The sequence below is a fragment of the Sinocyclocheilus rhinocerous genome, unplaced genomic scaffold (genome assembly GCF_001515625.1).
Source record: "Sinocyclocheilus rhinocerous isolate Xijiao unplaced genomic scaffold, SAMN03320098_v1.1 scaffold1812, whole genome shotgun sequence".
Classification (NCBI taxonomy): domain Eukaryota; kingdom Metazoa; phylum Chordata; class Actinopteri; order Cypriniformes; family Cyprinidae; genus Sinocyclocheilus; species Sinocyclocheilus rhinocerous.
The window spans coordinates 666,894-682,158 of record NW_015670626.1 but is presented as its reverse complement, the minus strand read 5'-3'; the positions used below and the strand labels follow the sequence as shown (position 1 = coordinate 682,158).

The 15,265-nt window shown below is 37.3% G+C and overlaps 1 protein-coding gene across 1 annotated transcript in view; it reads right to left on the bottom strand.

Annotated features, from left to right (window-relative positions):
* Positions 1 to 1,692: 1,692 nt before the first annotated feature.
* LOC107734313 (F-box/LRR-repeat protein 7-like) overlaps positions 1,693 to 15,265 on the bottom strand; it is a 35,898-nt gene continuing 22,325 nt past the window's right edge. The window contains exons 3-4 of the mRNA XM_016546246.1: positions 5,021 to 5,626; positions 1,693 to 1,805 (exon numbers count right to left, since the gene is read on the bottom strand). Coding sequence (XP_016401732.1) covers positions 1,693 to 1,805; positions 5,021 to 5,626 — 719 coding nt within the window. The remainder of the gene's footprint in view (positions 1,806 to 5,020; positions 5,627 to 15,265) is intronic.

Here is a 15,265-nt window from a genome sequence, read left to right as displayed (position 1 = left end):
TCCTAAAATCCGTCTTAACTTTAGGACAACCCCACAGCTGTCCAAACTTCAAAATTATTTGAAAGCTAACGGAAAAACCGCTTATAGTTGCGCTGTCCAACAATGGTATTACATTTATTAATAAATGAAAATGAAGAACAGATATGTAGAAAGACTCTTGGAGGACCCTGAAGATGTGTTACATTTTGATGACAAAACACTTATAAGTAATTACAGACTGCCGCGCAACATGATATTACAGTTAGCACAGGAACTGCAACCAGCATTACAGAGACCAACAAAGTGTCACAGAGCATTACCGGTTATAGTGCAAGTGACTAAAGTCTTACACACCATGTCTACACTGGACGGCGCGACAAAATACTATAGAACTCATTATAATCAGTGATGCTGCCTACACTGGCTGCGGCGCGACACGACAAATCCCCGACAGTAAACTGCTGCTGCATTCTATTTATGACGTGCTGACACAAATTTCAAATGATTTTGAACGGTCGCTTTGTTGCGTCCAGTGTAGACAGACTTTAGCTGTTGCGGCGCGGCGCGACACGACAACTGTCGCGTCTGGTGTAGACACGGTGTTACGTTTTTTTGCAAAAGGTGATTTTCAAAGTGAAGTAGCTTCTATTATTTTGTTTACCTCATCAGCATCTCGCACAGTGTTGGTTGCTTAGTAACAGACCTGAGAGTGGATTGTCCAGCTTGATAATGCAATTTAAGATTTCCTAACTAGAGATTTTGTAAGATAGGATAAGAATCCCAAATCAAGTTAAGATTTGCTTTTGTAATACGAATTTCTGAAAAATCCTAATTTAACATATCACATCTTAAGTTAAGACCTAAGATAGGAAACTTTCTGTAATACGCCCCCTGGGCCTTAAGTTGCCCCAGAGTTTCAGTAGGCAGGAGACCAGTGTTTCCCAAGCCTGTTCGTGGAGACACAGTATAACTCTTCCTAATCAAACAGATCTGATTCAGCTTATCAGCTCGTTAGTAGAGACTCCTAGACCTGAAATGGATGGGTCAGTTAAAGGAGACATCCAAAATGCAAACCAGTCTCATAAAAATACGTACCTCTGCGTACATTTCTGCAACACCGTTTTTACGTACTTTGCAGTGATATGTACTTATTGGTACGTATTTCGCGTCTTGCAAAAATGTGCCCCCAGGTACGTATTTGCCATGAGACCGGGTAGCCAAAATGTGTACTGTTGGTGTGCCTCCAGGAACAAGGTAGGGAAACACTGCAGTAGACAGCAAGTCAACTCACTAGGTCAGGGGTTTCCAGTCCTGCTCCTGGAGGGCCACCTTCCAGCAGACTTTAGCTCCAACCTGAATTAAACACATCTGAACAAGCTTATCGAGGTCTTTAGTATTAATTCCTAGCAGGTGTGTTGGAGCTAAACTCTGCAGAACAGTGGTCCTCCAGGAGTATGGTTTGATACCCCTGAGTTGCCCCAGAGTTTCAGTAGGTATATGTACTTATTGGTACGTATTTCGCGTCTTGCAAAAATGTGCCCCCAGGTACGTATTTGCCATGAGACCGGGTAGCCAAAATGTGTACTGTTGGTGTGCCTCCAGGAACAAGGTAGGGAAACACTGCAGTAGACAGCAAGTCAACTCACTAGGTCAGGGGTTTCCAGTCCTGCTCCTGAAGGGCCACCTTCCAGCAGACTTTAGCTCCAACCTGAATTAAACACATCTGAACATGTCCAGGTACTGCAGGCCGATCTGCTGTCCATGTAGAGGTGTGAGCTGTAGAGACGCCTCCTCTGTCAGGCTGATACAGGTCACTTTAAGGCAGCCTTAGGGAAAGGGTGGGGATATTATCATTATTATAGTTTATGACTAGAAAAGTACAGTTCATAAGGACAAACTGTGAATATCTGGTTAAGTCTGACCCCACGCATCACCGTTACCGGGTTCAAAAACTCTATGAGATCCAAAAAGCAAACAACAAAGGGTGCAAAGGTATAAACAAAGGTATAAAGTATTCTCAACTGGAATGGACTAGAGTCTTGGACCCTGAAAGAGTATTCACTGTGTCACGACTTAAAGGAACACTCCACTATTTTTGAAAATAGGCTCATTTTCCAACTCCCCTAGATTTAAACAGTTGAGTTTTACCGTTTTAGAATCCATTCAGCCGATCTCCGGGTCAAGTTTTTAAGAGTCAAGAGTCAAGTTTCAAATAGGTTTTTTAATTTTTTTTTTTTTTTTTAAATTGTCATTTTTGAGCGAGATGCTAACGGTCTAATCAGATTCAATGATCTATGCTAAGCTACAGCTAAAAGTGCTACCGCCAGACCCGGAGATTGGCTGAATGGATTCGAAAACGGTAAAACTCAACTGTTTAACTCTAGGGGAGTTGGAAAATGAGCCTATTTTCAAAAATAGTGGAGTGTTCCTTTAACAAGTGGATTGACTTGACAAAGCCTTGCTTGACAATTAAAATAGGTTTAAATAAAGTACTAATGTAACGAAAGAAGCGAAAGATCTTTTCTTCCATATTATGATATACTGTACATTCGAGTGAAACAGAATATCGAAAAATTTTAAATGTAGGGTGGGGACATGGTTCTGTCCATCAGTTGTTGATTGGAGATCTCAATGCAATTTTGTAGGCTGAATAACTGTACAGTGTGTGACTCGTACAATGAACTCAGCAGACAGACTCTTACTCTTTGGTTGAGGTTAGCAGTCCATCTTTCAAAATCGAGCAGACCTCACCTTCCCCCAGAAAAAGACTGAAAGACTGGCAGCGATTCCTAGAGCTCATAATGTTTTCCCAGCCTTCCCAGAAAAACTTCACCACTTTGAATTACTCCCTGAATAAATCCACAACCAAACATGGTATTCTGATGCTTAATGGCAGCTAATTCATCACAAGAGCTCTTGAAAATTATCAAGACGTAACATGTTTTACTCGTTGACCAGGTAATGGATGTGCCATGCCAATACATACATTTGCAGTCCACCTGTGGCACAATTCAAAATAGAAGTTTGAAAATCTTAAAAATCTCTACAACAATGCATGGTATAGTGGTAAATAATATCTCACCTCAAGAAGTATGAGATTTATAAAAAAATAAATAAATATGTATTGCAATTGGATGAATCTCATAAAGAAATCTTCAGAGGTCATATTTCACCCCAAAATCAAAAGACGAAAACAAATATAATTTGCATTAAGTTCCATGGATTTTTTGTTTGTTTGTTTGCTTGCACTGTGCCATTTTTCATTTCAGTTTTTACCTGAATTCTCATTACCGTAATGTAAATTCCCATAACCCAAAATTGAAACTAAAATAGGCTTCATTTTTTTCAATTTCTAAATTTCTCTTTTCAATTGGAGTGAAATATTTTCTTTTATCACATGTTCTTGGCGGGTTTCATGAGATTCACCCCAACACCTAAAGACAATAAAAAATATAAAATTGCATTAAAGGTGTCATGAACTGCCTTTTTTTATTATTTTGTACTGTTCTCTGAGGTCCACTTATAACATTATGAAGATTTTTACGTAAAAAAACATAATTCAGAAGTATTAGGCTATTTTCTGTCCTGTTTTGCTCCTCTCATCAGAATGCACTGTTTGACTAGATGTGGCGGATTGTAGACTCAGAAGTAAACACCACTGCTGTGATTGGCTAACAGTTGTGTATGTTTGACAGCCTACCGCCTTCATAGATGGATGCTGCTGTGATTTAGGATTAAAAACGCATAAATATACAGTACATATAAAATGATCTGTAATAACAGACAAAGCAATAGTGATCACGTAATAAAAATAGTTACTCGCACTTGTGTGGTGCGACATTACTGTCAGATCCAATATAGTCGCACAGCATCGTCTTTTAGTTTCAGTCTTTCTGAAAATCCTGCTTTACAAATCTTGTTTGTAAATGAATCCACAGTAAAATGAAGTGAACAAAAGACCAAGTTCTTACTGACAAGGTCTGGATCTTCATTAAAAATAAAGTTCATCCACTCTTTCCTAATGTTGAGATCAGAAAGAACGTCATAGAAAGACACAACTTTTTTTCACAACTTGGCATGAACACATCTTGTTGTCTTCTGAGCATCTTTATCGTTTGGTTTCTGCGTAGACCAGCGTTTGCCTCTCTCGTTATTTGCACGACATGCGTGAATCGGTGGGTGGGGCTAACCAGACAGTGATGTAGAATCTGTGGGCGGAGCTAAACAGAGAGTGATGTAGAATCGGTGGGCGGGGCTAAACAGGCAGTGATGTGGAATCGGTGGGTGGGGCTAAACAGGCAGTGGTGTAGAATCTGTGGGCGGAGCTAAACAGAGAGTGATGTAGAATCGGTGGGCGGGGCTAAACAGGCAGTGATGTGGAATCGGTGGGTGGGGCTAAACAGGCAGTTTTGATTTCTGCTTAGACCTGCATTTGCCTCTCTCATTATTTACTAATGTGTGAATCGTGGGCGGGGCTAAACAGGCAGTGATGTGGAAGCAGGCATTGATCTTCTTCTGCGGAGGCGGAGTTTAGCCACACTATTACGTCTTAAAGTGACACATTCCACAACCTGTCGTTTTGGCAGATTGGCTTCAATATAAGCTGTTTGTAGACTAACGAGAAAGTTTTGAGTTCTGAAAATTACAGGATGTTTTTATAGTACAATGACCTCTTATGTCAGAAGATCGAGGGAAATTTGATTTCTCAGTTCATGAGCCCTTTAAGGAATTGTTGTTGTTTTTTCATTTCAATTTTCACCTGAATTCTCATTATCATAATGTAAATTCCCTGCTGAAAAGCCAAAGTTCCCATAACCCCTTTTCAAAACCATAATTATTTAACAATGCATATACAATTTAATTGTCATAAAACATGGTTTAAAAAAATGGTCCTAAAGTAGGCTTTATTTTCTTTATTTTCTTCTAATTGTCTCTTTTCAATTGGAGTTAAATATTTTCTTCTATCACATGTTCTTGATAGGTTTTATGAGATTCACCCAAAGGCAGATGGAAAATCAACTGCAATGTCTGCCAATATTACCTGATACGTCTAGATGTTCCAGATTGGGACACTGGGATACCACATCAAACACTGCTTCGTTAGACACATTATAGCAGCCTGCAACCTCCAAACGCCGCAGTTCTGGACAGCACTGAGCGACCACACGTAGCCCGCGATCCGACAGCCTGCGGCAGCCACTGGCCACAACCGTCTCCAGGGCCAGACAGACATTGGGAGTGTCCTGACATAACCGATGGGTGAGCACTTTGAGGGCTCGGTCAGCGTTCAGCAGCTCTCCAGTCAGACGAATGGTACTCCAGAGCCGCGGGTCCCAGGTCAGGTTATACCAGCGGTGACACACTCGAGCGCAGCGGCACAGCTGAGGGGTGGACAGGTAAGACAGGACGTGTAGTAAAACAGGATCGGGCAGGATATCAATGAGGGTGGTGGGAGGAACTTTGGAAGGCCGTGAGCGAGTGCCTGGAGGCGGGTGAACCAGGGCAACTGTTTCCCCAGTGATGTTAAAAGATGTGGAAGACGTTTCATGGCCGTTTGGGACTGTTTGAGGGGAGACACAGGAAGGGTTTGACTTCAGAATGAGGGCGGGACTGGGAGTGCTAAGCGTCCTCATGCTCAAGTCCGAATCTGAAAGAACAATGAACATCATAAATACTAGCCCCTCCCCCTCCGCTATGTAATTAAAGCTGCGACAGCTGAGTGTACAAAGTGTCCAAAATTCAACACTTCTTTTTATTGGTTATTTAAGTGCACTTTTCTTTATGGAATTTTCAGTGTGAATGCACTACTCGCACTATTTATACTACAAAAAGGCATAGAATAGTGTGCAAGTACGCAAATTGGAAGACATGCCCCTTTAAGTTACTGTTGTTACATGTGATAAGCCACACATCATGTTCTCACGCAGTTAAAAATACATTGTGGAGCAAAGGACACTGACAACATGCTGACAGACAAGAGCAGCAGGTTACTTTTGATATGAAACAAAGTCTCAGCTTTCAAATTTTGTCATTTTTTAAAGAAATTCAAACAATAAATACCATTTTGTGGCTCTTTCATGTATCGTGACAGATCGCTTTAGCGCCTCAGTTCACATGGCACATGAACCGATCATCTCGTCCTCTTTACCACTAGTTATAGCACAAAATAAACTTGAATAAACACGTTTCAACGTGGAAAGACGTTAATACACACCATTTTTCAAGTTTAAGTCCACAAAAATTAATCTACCAACTCTGTCTGGTTTGTTTATCAGACTAAATGGCAGATTATGTGTTATGATTGGTCAGATGGCCTGTCAATCAAACTCCCGGCGAAAGGTGAATTATTTCAACTAGACATCAATGGGATTAAATGGAAAGCAAATGCATCTCAGATTTGAGAAAGTAAATTAGAAAAATAATGTCATTTACTGTTTAAAGGTAAGAGAGAATCTGATTCTTGTTAGGAGAGAATCTGATAACGCATTAAATGTCTAGAAGCACAAAGGATCCCAAATATGGAAGCCATCAACTGGTTTGAGAAACGCGTTTAGCACAAATGGTATTAACTCAAGCGACACTCTTGGGCTCTTTGTTCTCAAAACTGTTTCTGATATCTCGTTATTGGACGCTGATAAAAGTGTCAAGTTTATCTCAAATGCACTGTGCGCACTTGAAGTGCTTGCCACGGTTGAGTCTGCATTAATGGTGAAGCTTTCATTCTTTGCAGATGTTTCACTGATTTGGAAAAGATCAAGAGGAAGACTGGGTGGTACGGTAGATAGCTTGAGAGTTCTCTGCTAGATCTCACCGTAACCGTGGATTGCGACTGGGACCCCTTGCCTGTATTTTTATTTTCTATATGACATAAACTGGCTTGTAACTGGCTAAAAAGGTTTAGCTCAAAATGCTGACCTATAAAACAAGGCACTACCAACACCAAAGTCCTGGGTTTGATTCCTAAAGAACACATGTTTAGATTGAATGTGCTGTAATTGTTTTGTAAAAAAAGATTTAATATATCCCACAATGCACTGCATTCGACTTGATCTTCCATTTCCAAAGTGACATCAACCACAATTCTTAACATTTTTTTGACGTGGATTGACAAGATTTTAGGATGTTTTTATACCAAATTAAACATTACACATTCATTATGCAAAATAACATAACAGTGGTAACTAGACGCCACTGACTAATTTAAGTTTACACATACTGAGATGACAACATGATAAATATTAGGTCATGTGACAACAATATACTACTCTTCAAAATGTTTGCTGCATCACATTTAAAGGGACAGTTCACCCAAACATTCTTTCTTTCTTCTGTTAAACACAAAAAAAGATATTTTGAAGAATGTTAAACAGCTGAGGGTAGCCACTGACTTCCACTGATACTATGGAAGTCAATGGCTACCGTCAACTGTTTGGTTACCAACATTCTTCTGTGCTTTATACATTTATACATTTTACAGAAATGTCGCTAATGTGACTATACCATAATGCATACTACTTTGTTTTAAATTAATTGATTACTGACTATTACGCTTTATTCATTCCATATAGTTTCAAAGTGAGCACATATTATGCATAAATAAACAGCAATATAATTTGTTACATAAATTATAAATCATAAAGTAACAGTGAAACGCTGTTATGCAACTGATATCTCGCCACTGACTTACAATTAATAACAATCTTTTCTCCTTAGGTCAGTGTGGGGCTGAACAGTTTTACTGTGTGGGTTTGCGTTTAGGAAACTGGTTCATAAGCCAGTCATAAACTGAAAGATAATGAAGAGAAATATTAGGGGGGGAAAGCGTTTATAATATGTTCTTGTCTTCCCTTCCTCTCTATTTCACCTCCTTGTCAAGCCTCCTCCACAAAAATGAGCACAAAGGATGATAGAATGGGAGCAAAACATTTCCAAAGTCTGTCTTTTGGATTCATGGATTCCCATCCCTAAACTCTCGATTAATTGCTCTGCTAAGCTTCAGGATGGTTCTTCTGAGGAAGTGAGGGTTTATGTGTAATGATGCTTTCTGTACAGGAAGTTTTCTTTAGGAAGGAACTTCGGTGGCTCAGATCCTGACATGATGGATTAGTTTAAACAGAATTTTCCTCTGCAAGCCACTTTTTGCATGCAAGATTGCATTTATAGACGCTACATTAACAGACTTCAGTGCTAAAATGAATTAAACACCATCACACAAAAGGTGTAATAAACTCAAATGTATATATGAAATACAGAGTTCTGGCATGAAACTCTAGATGGCGCAGTCCGATAGGTCTAACTCAATCTGACCTAATTACATCGTTATCACATGGCACAGGTTCTCTCCTGTATTAGTAGCCAATGAGCTCGCTGCTCAGCATTCAAATATATGACTAGAGCTTGCCATAGCAGTGCAGCTTGCTTCAGAAGCCCTCCAGCTTCCCCAGCTCCACCTGTATAGATCTGCTACGAGGTGATTCATGTACGCTATATGGGGGTTATTTCATGTATGTTATATGTGCAGCAGCAGCAGCATTTCTTACATGCTCAAAGCAGCATGTTGTGGATGTATTGGCAGTAGCAAGTCTCGGTACTTGCTCTGCCGCAGCAGCAGCAGCGTAGCAGATCTATTCCGCCAAGACCAGATACATTAACATTGTCATGTACATTACCATGCCAATCCCTCTGAGAGTTGTCATGACAGAATTACATTTCTTAATGTATTTTTAAGCATTTTAATGAATAAAATGCCAATCAGATGCCATTGGTTATAATAAAAGTGGAGTTTAATGTACCGAGGGCTGGTCTTCAGATGAATTACTTTACGACTCTAATTCTCTGTGTATGCTTTGGCTCCAGACAGTGAGACAGTGGTCATCCACATGCCTGTCATCCCACAGTGATTTACTGCATATACAGGGACAGACAAACTCCTTCCCTTCTTCCTCATGTGAGAATGAATGACACACAAAGCCCTCTGCTGCGTAGATTTGTGCTTTTGTGCATTTTTTACATGTGTGTGTGTGTGTGTGTGTGTGTGTGTAAGTGCAGTAAGTCAAGGAGATTTGTGTTCCAGACTTGACCTGAGATCAGTTTGACTCACGGCCAGGTCATGATGACATACACAGACTCTCACTCTCGAGTAGTGTTGCCAAAAGACCCGGTACTTCGGTACCAAGTCGGTACTAAAAAAATGAAAACGTTACGGTACCAGGTTTTCTTAAGTACCGGTGGTACCGAGTACCCGGTCAACCCGGTTCTTGATGCGCTATCCGAAATGTTTAACGTTATTAATAAAAATGTTGTTCAATTAGCATGTTTTTGTGTTTTGCTTTGGTACCGAAATTGGTACCGAGAACCGTGGATTTTCACTGGTATTGGTACCGAATACTGAAATTTTGGTACCGTGACAACACTACTCTCGAGGGAGCAAAATGTCTTCGGCATGACAGAAGAGGGCTACACGAAACCCCTCCAGACCCTCAGGCGGAGCCACGTCCAAGACAAATAAAAACAAACTGGTTTCAAATCACAGAATCAATCCAATATGCCTCATCAAGTTTAAAGTGTTCTTCTCTGCCAGTCAAACGAGGACACATAGGCCAGAAACCTAGATGCATGCATGCTGTCTATTTCTATTTCCAGTCTATTTCACCACTAAATTCCACATCAATAGCAAGAACTTTGGATGCTCATTTCATCTGACTCATCACATAATTTCTTGTCTAAATACATGGCCAGAATTAGGGGTGACACCATATCAGATTTTCACTACACAATTATCTTTCACGTCAACAATATTATCGTGATATCTAAGTAAATAATAACTTCAAAAGTGTCAAATTCATATTTAACTTTGTTTAATTCGTGTTTTCTCTTTTTTGGCCAGTAAATCACACTGAAATTTTGAGTGTAGGGAGGTTTAGATAGAGTTTGTAACCATAAATTTACAAAAGTGTGCAAAAAAAAACATACTAGTCCTGCACATCCTGCAGACTGGGTGTCCGACATCTTATCTTTTTAGACTCTGGCGAGCTTTTTTTGAGTCTGAATAAATATCTCACTTTCATCTGTCATCTCCTCGACATGATTTTGTGTGGCAGTAGCTATATATATATATATATATACAGTGCTGATTGAAAGTTTGTGAACCCTTTAGAAAGTTCTATATTTCTGCATAAATATGACCCAAAACATAATCAGATTTTCGCACAAGTATTGAATTTTCAAATTGCACATACATTTTCCCACATAAATGTGAATATACAAAATTTGTTCAAATATATTTATACACACACAGTACCATATTTTAACACATGTACGTCTGTATATTATGAACTGTATTATTGAATATAAATTTATATATATATATATATATATATATGTATACAGTATATATACATACATATATATATATATAATAAACATACACATAAGTATATGTATTGTCACATTTTTTTTCAATATATGAAAAGCGGCAATTCCTTATGTATTATTCAGTATATTATTCTGTGTATTTTCAATATTTATTGTTAAAGTAGATGTGTTATTATTCAAGTAACTAAAAAAAATAAATAAATCCATATTTGTGTATTCCAAGTCATACAATATTTGAGTGAATAACAATGACATTAATTACAATACATTTTCCCTTCATCAGTTACATCAGAGATCATTGATTCCTGCTGACCACAGAAGAAGACAGTATAGACTAATTCTGACTACAGCGCCTCCTGTGGCAATACTGAGAATGCAGCACACACTCAACCATGAAAGACCTAATATAGTGTCTGTTTTAACATGATGACTATCATAATCTATTCCAATGTCTCAACTATTAGCTCATATTAAAATGTTTCTTTTGGAAAGACCGAATAAATGGAGACTAAAACAGCTGGCACAATGATACTGATACATTAATTTCTTCTGATTATTATTCCAGTACTGCGTCTGTGACAACTGTGGTATTTGTGGAACGGCTCCCACTTTTGCTCTATAAATACACTCAGGCCGAGCTGTTAGCATAATATCAATATATTAAACCATGGCCTGTTTTGACTGTGCAACTGCTGGCTGTCTAACAGCACTAAAAATCCACTGCAGGACAAGTTGACAGACCGAGTAAACAGATTTTACAGAAGGGGCTCTGAATTACTTCTCCGGTGACCTTCAGTACAGGCTTTCAGAGCGGCCACAACCGGCAGCGGCTCACAGATTCAATCAGTTTCAGGCTTAAAGACGAAAACACAGTGAAAGATGAAGGATTTGAGAACGGCACCGAGGGAATTCGCTGCTAGATCCTCTGCTTCGCTCTGCAACCGAACCGGCGGTTCTGGGTGGTCCATTCATATCACGGTTCCCTAGGGATGCATAGCATGCAATACAGTCAGTATCTATGGATTTGGTGCACACAGCTGAAACGAGTCCCTGGAGCTTTGGTTCGCACTGTTGGTGTAATGGGTCATTACCAAACTGCCCATCAAATATCCCAACGAACCACTCAAATACTGACTCTACTCAGCTCACTGCAGAGCACTGGCTTTCATACTTGGGATTCCTGTTCAAAAACCATGATGATGACCATCAGTCCCACAAGCCCATGTGTTTATTCAAGCACTCTATAAACAATGGAGCAGACTTTGGCTAGTATCCAGTGTTTATGGATGTGTCCTTTGTTTAGGCAATGTATTGACCCCAAGCTTATTCGGGATGTCCGTGGAGCGCTGATACTAAATGAACCGCTCTCTTGAAAACCAGCGTGAGACATAATACACAGCATTCCAGTGCTCTTACGCCGCGGGTCATTTGGGCAGTTCAACACACGTCTGTCACAGAAACATGCCACAATGAGTTTTAAATCACAGTTCGTTATATATATGTTTGAAAGTTTGCTTTACTTGACTGTTTGATCTTTAAAGTTGGCTATTTAGAGGGAACTCCTTACTAATAAATACATTATTATAAAATAAAGGCACAAAAGCTGTCACTGAAGCGGCACCTTTTCAAAAGGTACACTTTTGTACCTTATTTACTCCTAAAGGATGTATATTAGTACCTTAAAGGTACATATTAGTTTACCTTTTGAACAGGTAGCACCCCAGTACCTGTTTTTTTTTTCTCGGAGAGTGTATTAACAGTCTGTTCCAGTATTATTTTGGTATTATTTACATGCTATTGTAGAATTTGAAATAACTTGATTTTTATATTTTCGGTATTCATTATAATTTTCACGCTTTAGTAATTTTGCTTTTGTCATTTTATGATTTTTTAAAAATAATTATATTTAGATTTGATTTAGTTTTATTTCAGTTTTAGTTTTAGTAATTGTAAGGCACTTCAACATAAACCTATACTATTTCAGTAAGAGACTTTTTTTTTTTTTAGTTTAGGTTTTCATTTAACATTTATATTTTACTTTATATCAGTTTTATTTCAATTAACAAAATTAACAATAAAAATATGCACATTTTTGATTTATTATAATATAATATTGCCGTGTTACAGTAAAAATAATTATTAATAAAATAATTACTTTTAATTTATTTATTTTAATTTTATTAATTTTATTAATAAAAACAAAACAACTAATAAAACATGTGGTATATACACACAACTAAAAAGATATTTGGTAAATACAACTATAAAACTATAATAATTTACATAACTAACCTTATTTTATATATTACTCCAATATACTGAACATCTCTGAATGGAAAACAGTAATAAACAGACCGTTGAACTAAATATTTTGACCTAAAGTGAAGCCCAGAGACTTCATGACAATTCAGTGCATTGCTTTTAATTGGTTTATTTAAATTTACCATCCAAACAAATTCATTCACTAGAATGAATCATTCATTCTAGGGCCATTAAGGAGACAAAACAGTAATAAACTAAGCATTTAACTAAATATTTTGCTATAGAAATAAGATACAAATAAGACCTAAAGTGCAGTGCAGTGACTTTTGCATATAGATGAATCATTTTTGTATATGTTCATCTACATGAATCATCTAAAATAACTGATTCGCTAGAATGAATCAGCCTTTTCAACACTACATGCAGTATTAATGTGAGAGAACTGCTTATGTTAGTAGTATCAAAACTGGTAAAGCTTACTAAGAAGGATGCTCTAGCTACACTGGAACTAAGAAAGTAATCGTTTTGTAACATTTCTTACAGTTCTTCATGAATACAAGCATCTGAACGCAAAATCCACTGCTAGCTGTTGATAGCAAATAAGCAGTTAATAAGCTATAATTACATGCGTCACTGATCAAGAGAATGTTCCATATAAAGCCAAACAGTTAATTAACATTTATTTTTTCAAACGAATTTCAAGTATTCATTATAATTTTCACGCTTTAGTAATTTTGCTTTTGTCATTTTATGATTTTTTAAAAATAATTATATTTAGATTTGATTTAGTTTTATTTCAGTTTTAGTTTTAGTAATTGTAAGGCACTTCAACATAAACCTATACTATTTCAGTAAGAGACTTTTTTTTTTTTTAGTTTAGGTTTTCATTTAACATTTATATTTTACTTTATATCAGTTTTATTTCAATTAACAAAATTAACAATAAAAATATGCACATTTTTGATTTATTATAATATAATATTGCCGTGTTACAGTAAAAATAATTATTAATAAAATAATTACTTTTAATTTATTTATTTTAATTTTATTAATTTTATTAATAAAAACAAAACAACTAATAAAACATGTGGTATATACACACAACTAAAAAGATATTTGGTAAATACAACTATAAAACTATAATAATTTACATAACTAACCTTATTTTATATATTACTCCAATATACTGAACATCTCTGAATGGAAAACAGTAATAAACAGACCGTTGAACTAAATATTTTGACCTAAAGTGAAGCCCAGAGACTTCATGACAATTCAGTGCATTGCTTTTAATTGGTTTATTTAAATTTACCATCCAAACAAATTCATTCACTAGAATGAATCATTCATTCTAGGGCCATTAAGGAGACAAAACAGTAATAAACTAAGCATTTAACTAAATATTTTGCTATAGAAATAAGATACAAATAAGACCTAAAGTGCAGTGCAGTGACTTTTGCATATAGATGAATCATTTTTGTATATGTTCATCCACATGAATCATCTAAAATAACTGATTCGCTAGAATGAATCAGCCTTTTCAACACTACATGCAGTATTAATGCGAGAACTGCTTATGTTAGTAGTATCAAAACTGGTAAAGCTTACTAAGAAGGATGCTCTAGCTACACTGGAACTAAGAAAGTAATCGTTTTGTAACATTTCTTACAGTTCTTCATGAATACAAGCATCTGAACGCAAAATCCACTGCTAGCTGTTGATAGCAAATAAGCAGTTAATAAGCTATAATTACATGCGTCACTGATCAAGAGAATGTTCCATATAAAGCCAAACAGTTAATTAACATTTATTTTTTCAAACGAATTTCAACTGAATTGTGGCTGGCCTCACATTCTTTCTCCTGTTTGATCCAAAGCCCACAGGACAGAAACTAAGATCAACTTTATTCGCAGTGTTGGAATCGTAATCAAAGCCGGACTATCTGTTTAATTCCAACTGTGAAACTTTAGACTAAACATAGAACTAAAACAAACACACATTCTAGACAAAACACAGAGAAACAATTCAGACAAAACATCTTCCAGGCCTGGAAAAAGTGTTATAGATTTAGCTAGTGATTCTCACAGTAAAACATAATGGGACGTAACTTGGTACAATGCTATCTGACTATAAACTGCTCATCTGTAGGCCAGTTTTCGGAAGCAAGTATGATGTTTCATACTTTTTCCGATCTGTTTTTGAATGTATAATAGACTTGCATCACTTCCAGCTGATTGGCCTTGATGTGAACTGCCAAAGGCTGCATATGGAGGAGGAATCCACAGGCATGAGATATCAGAGAAACAGGTTAAGCATCTGGTCTTCAACTCGGACAAAGCGATGCTTGTGCATTTCATGTAGGAAACCACAGCGAGGCCTTTTGGCTGAAGCTATTCCCCAGTGATGGACAAAACAGGGCCGATCAAAAAGTTCAAAAGAAGTGATCGTTCATTAGATCATTCATAACGAACATCATTGCATTTGCATGTTCTTGAATGGAACATCAACTGAACAACAGTAATGGGATAAATGGGATTTTCTTTTCCCCAAAAATGCTATTTAATGTTATTACAATGGACTAAAACTTACTAACTTTGCTCACACAGAGAATAGCAACTCCCCCAAAAAACTGATCATTTTTGTACCCCCC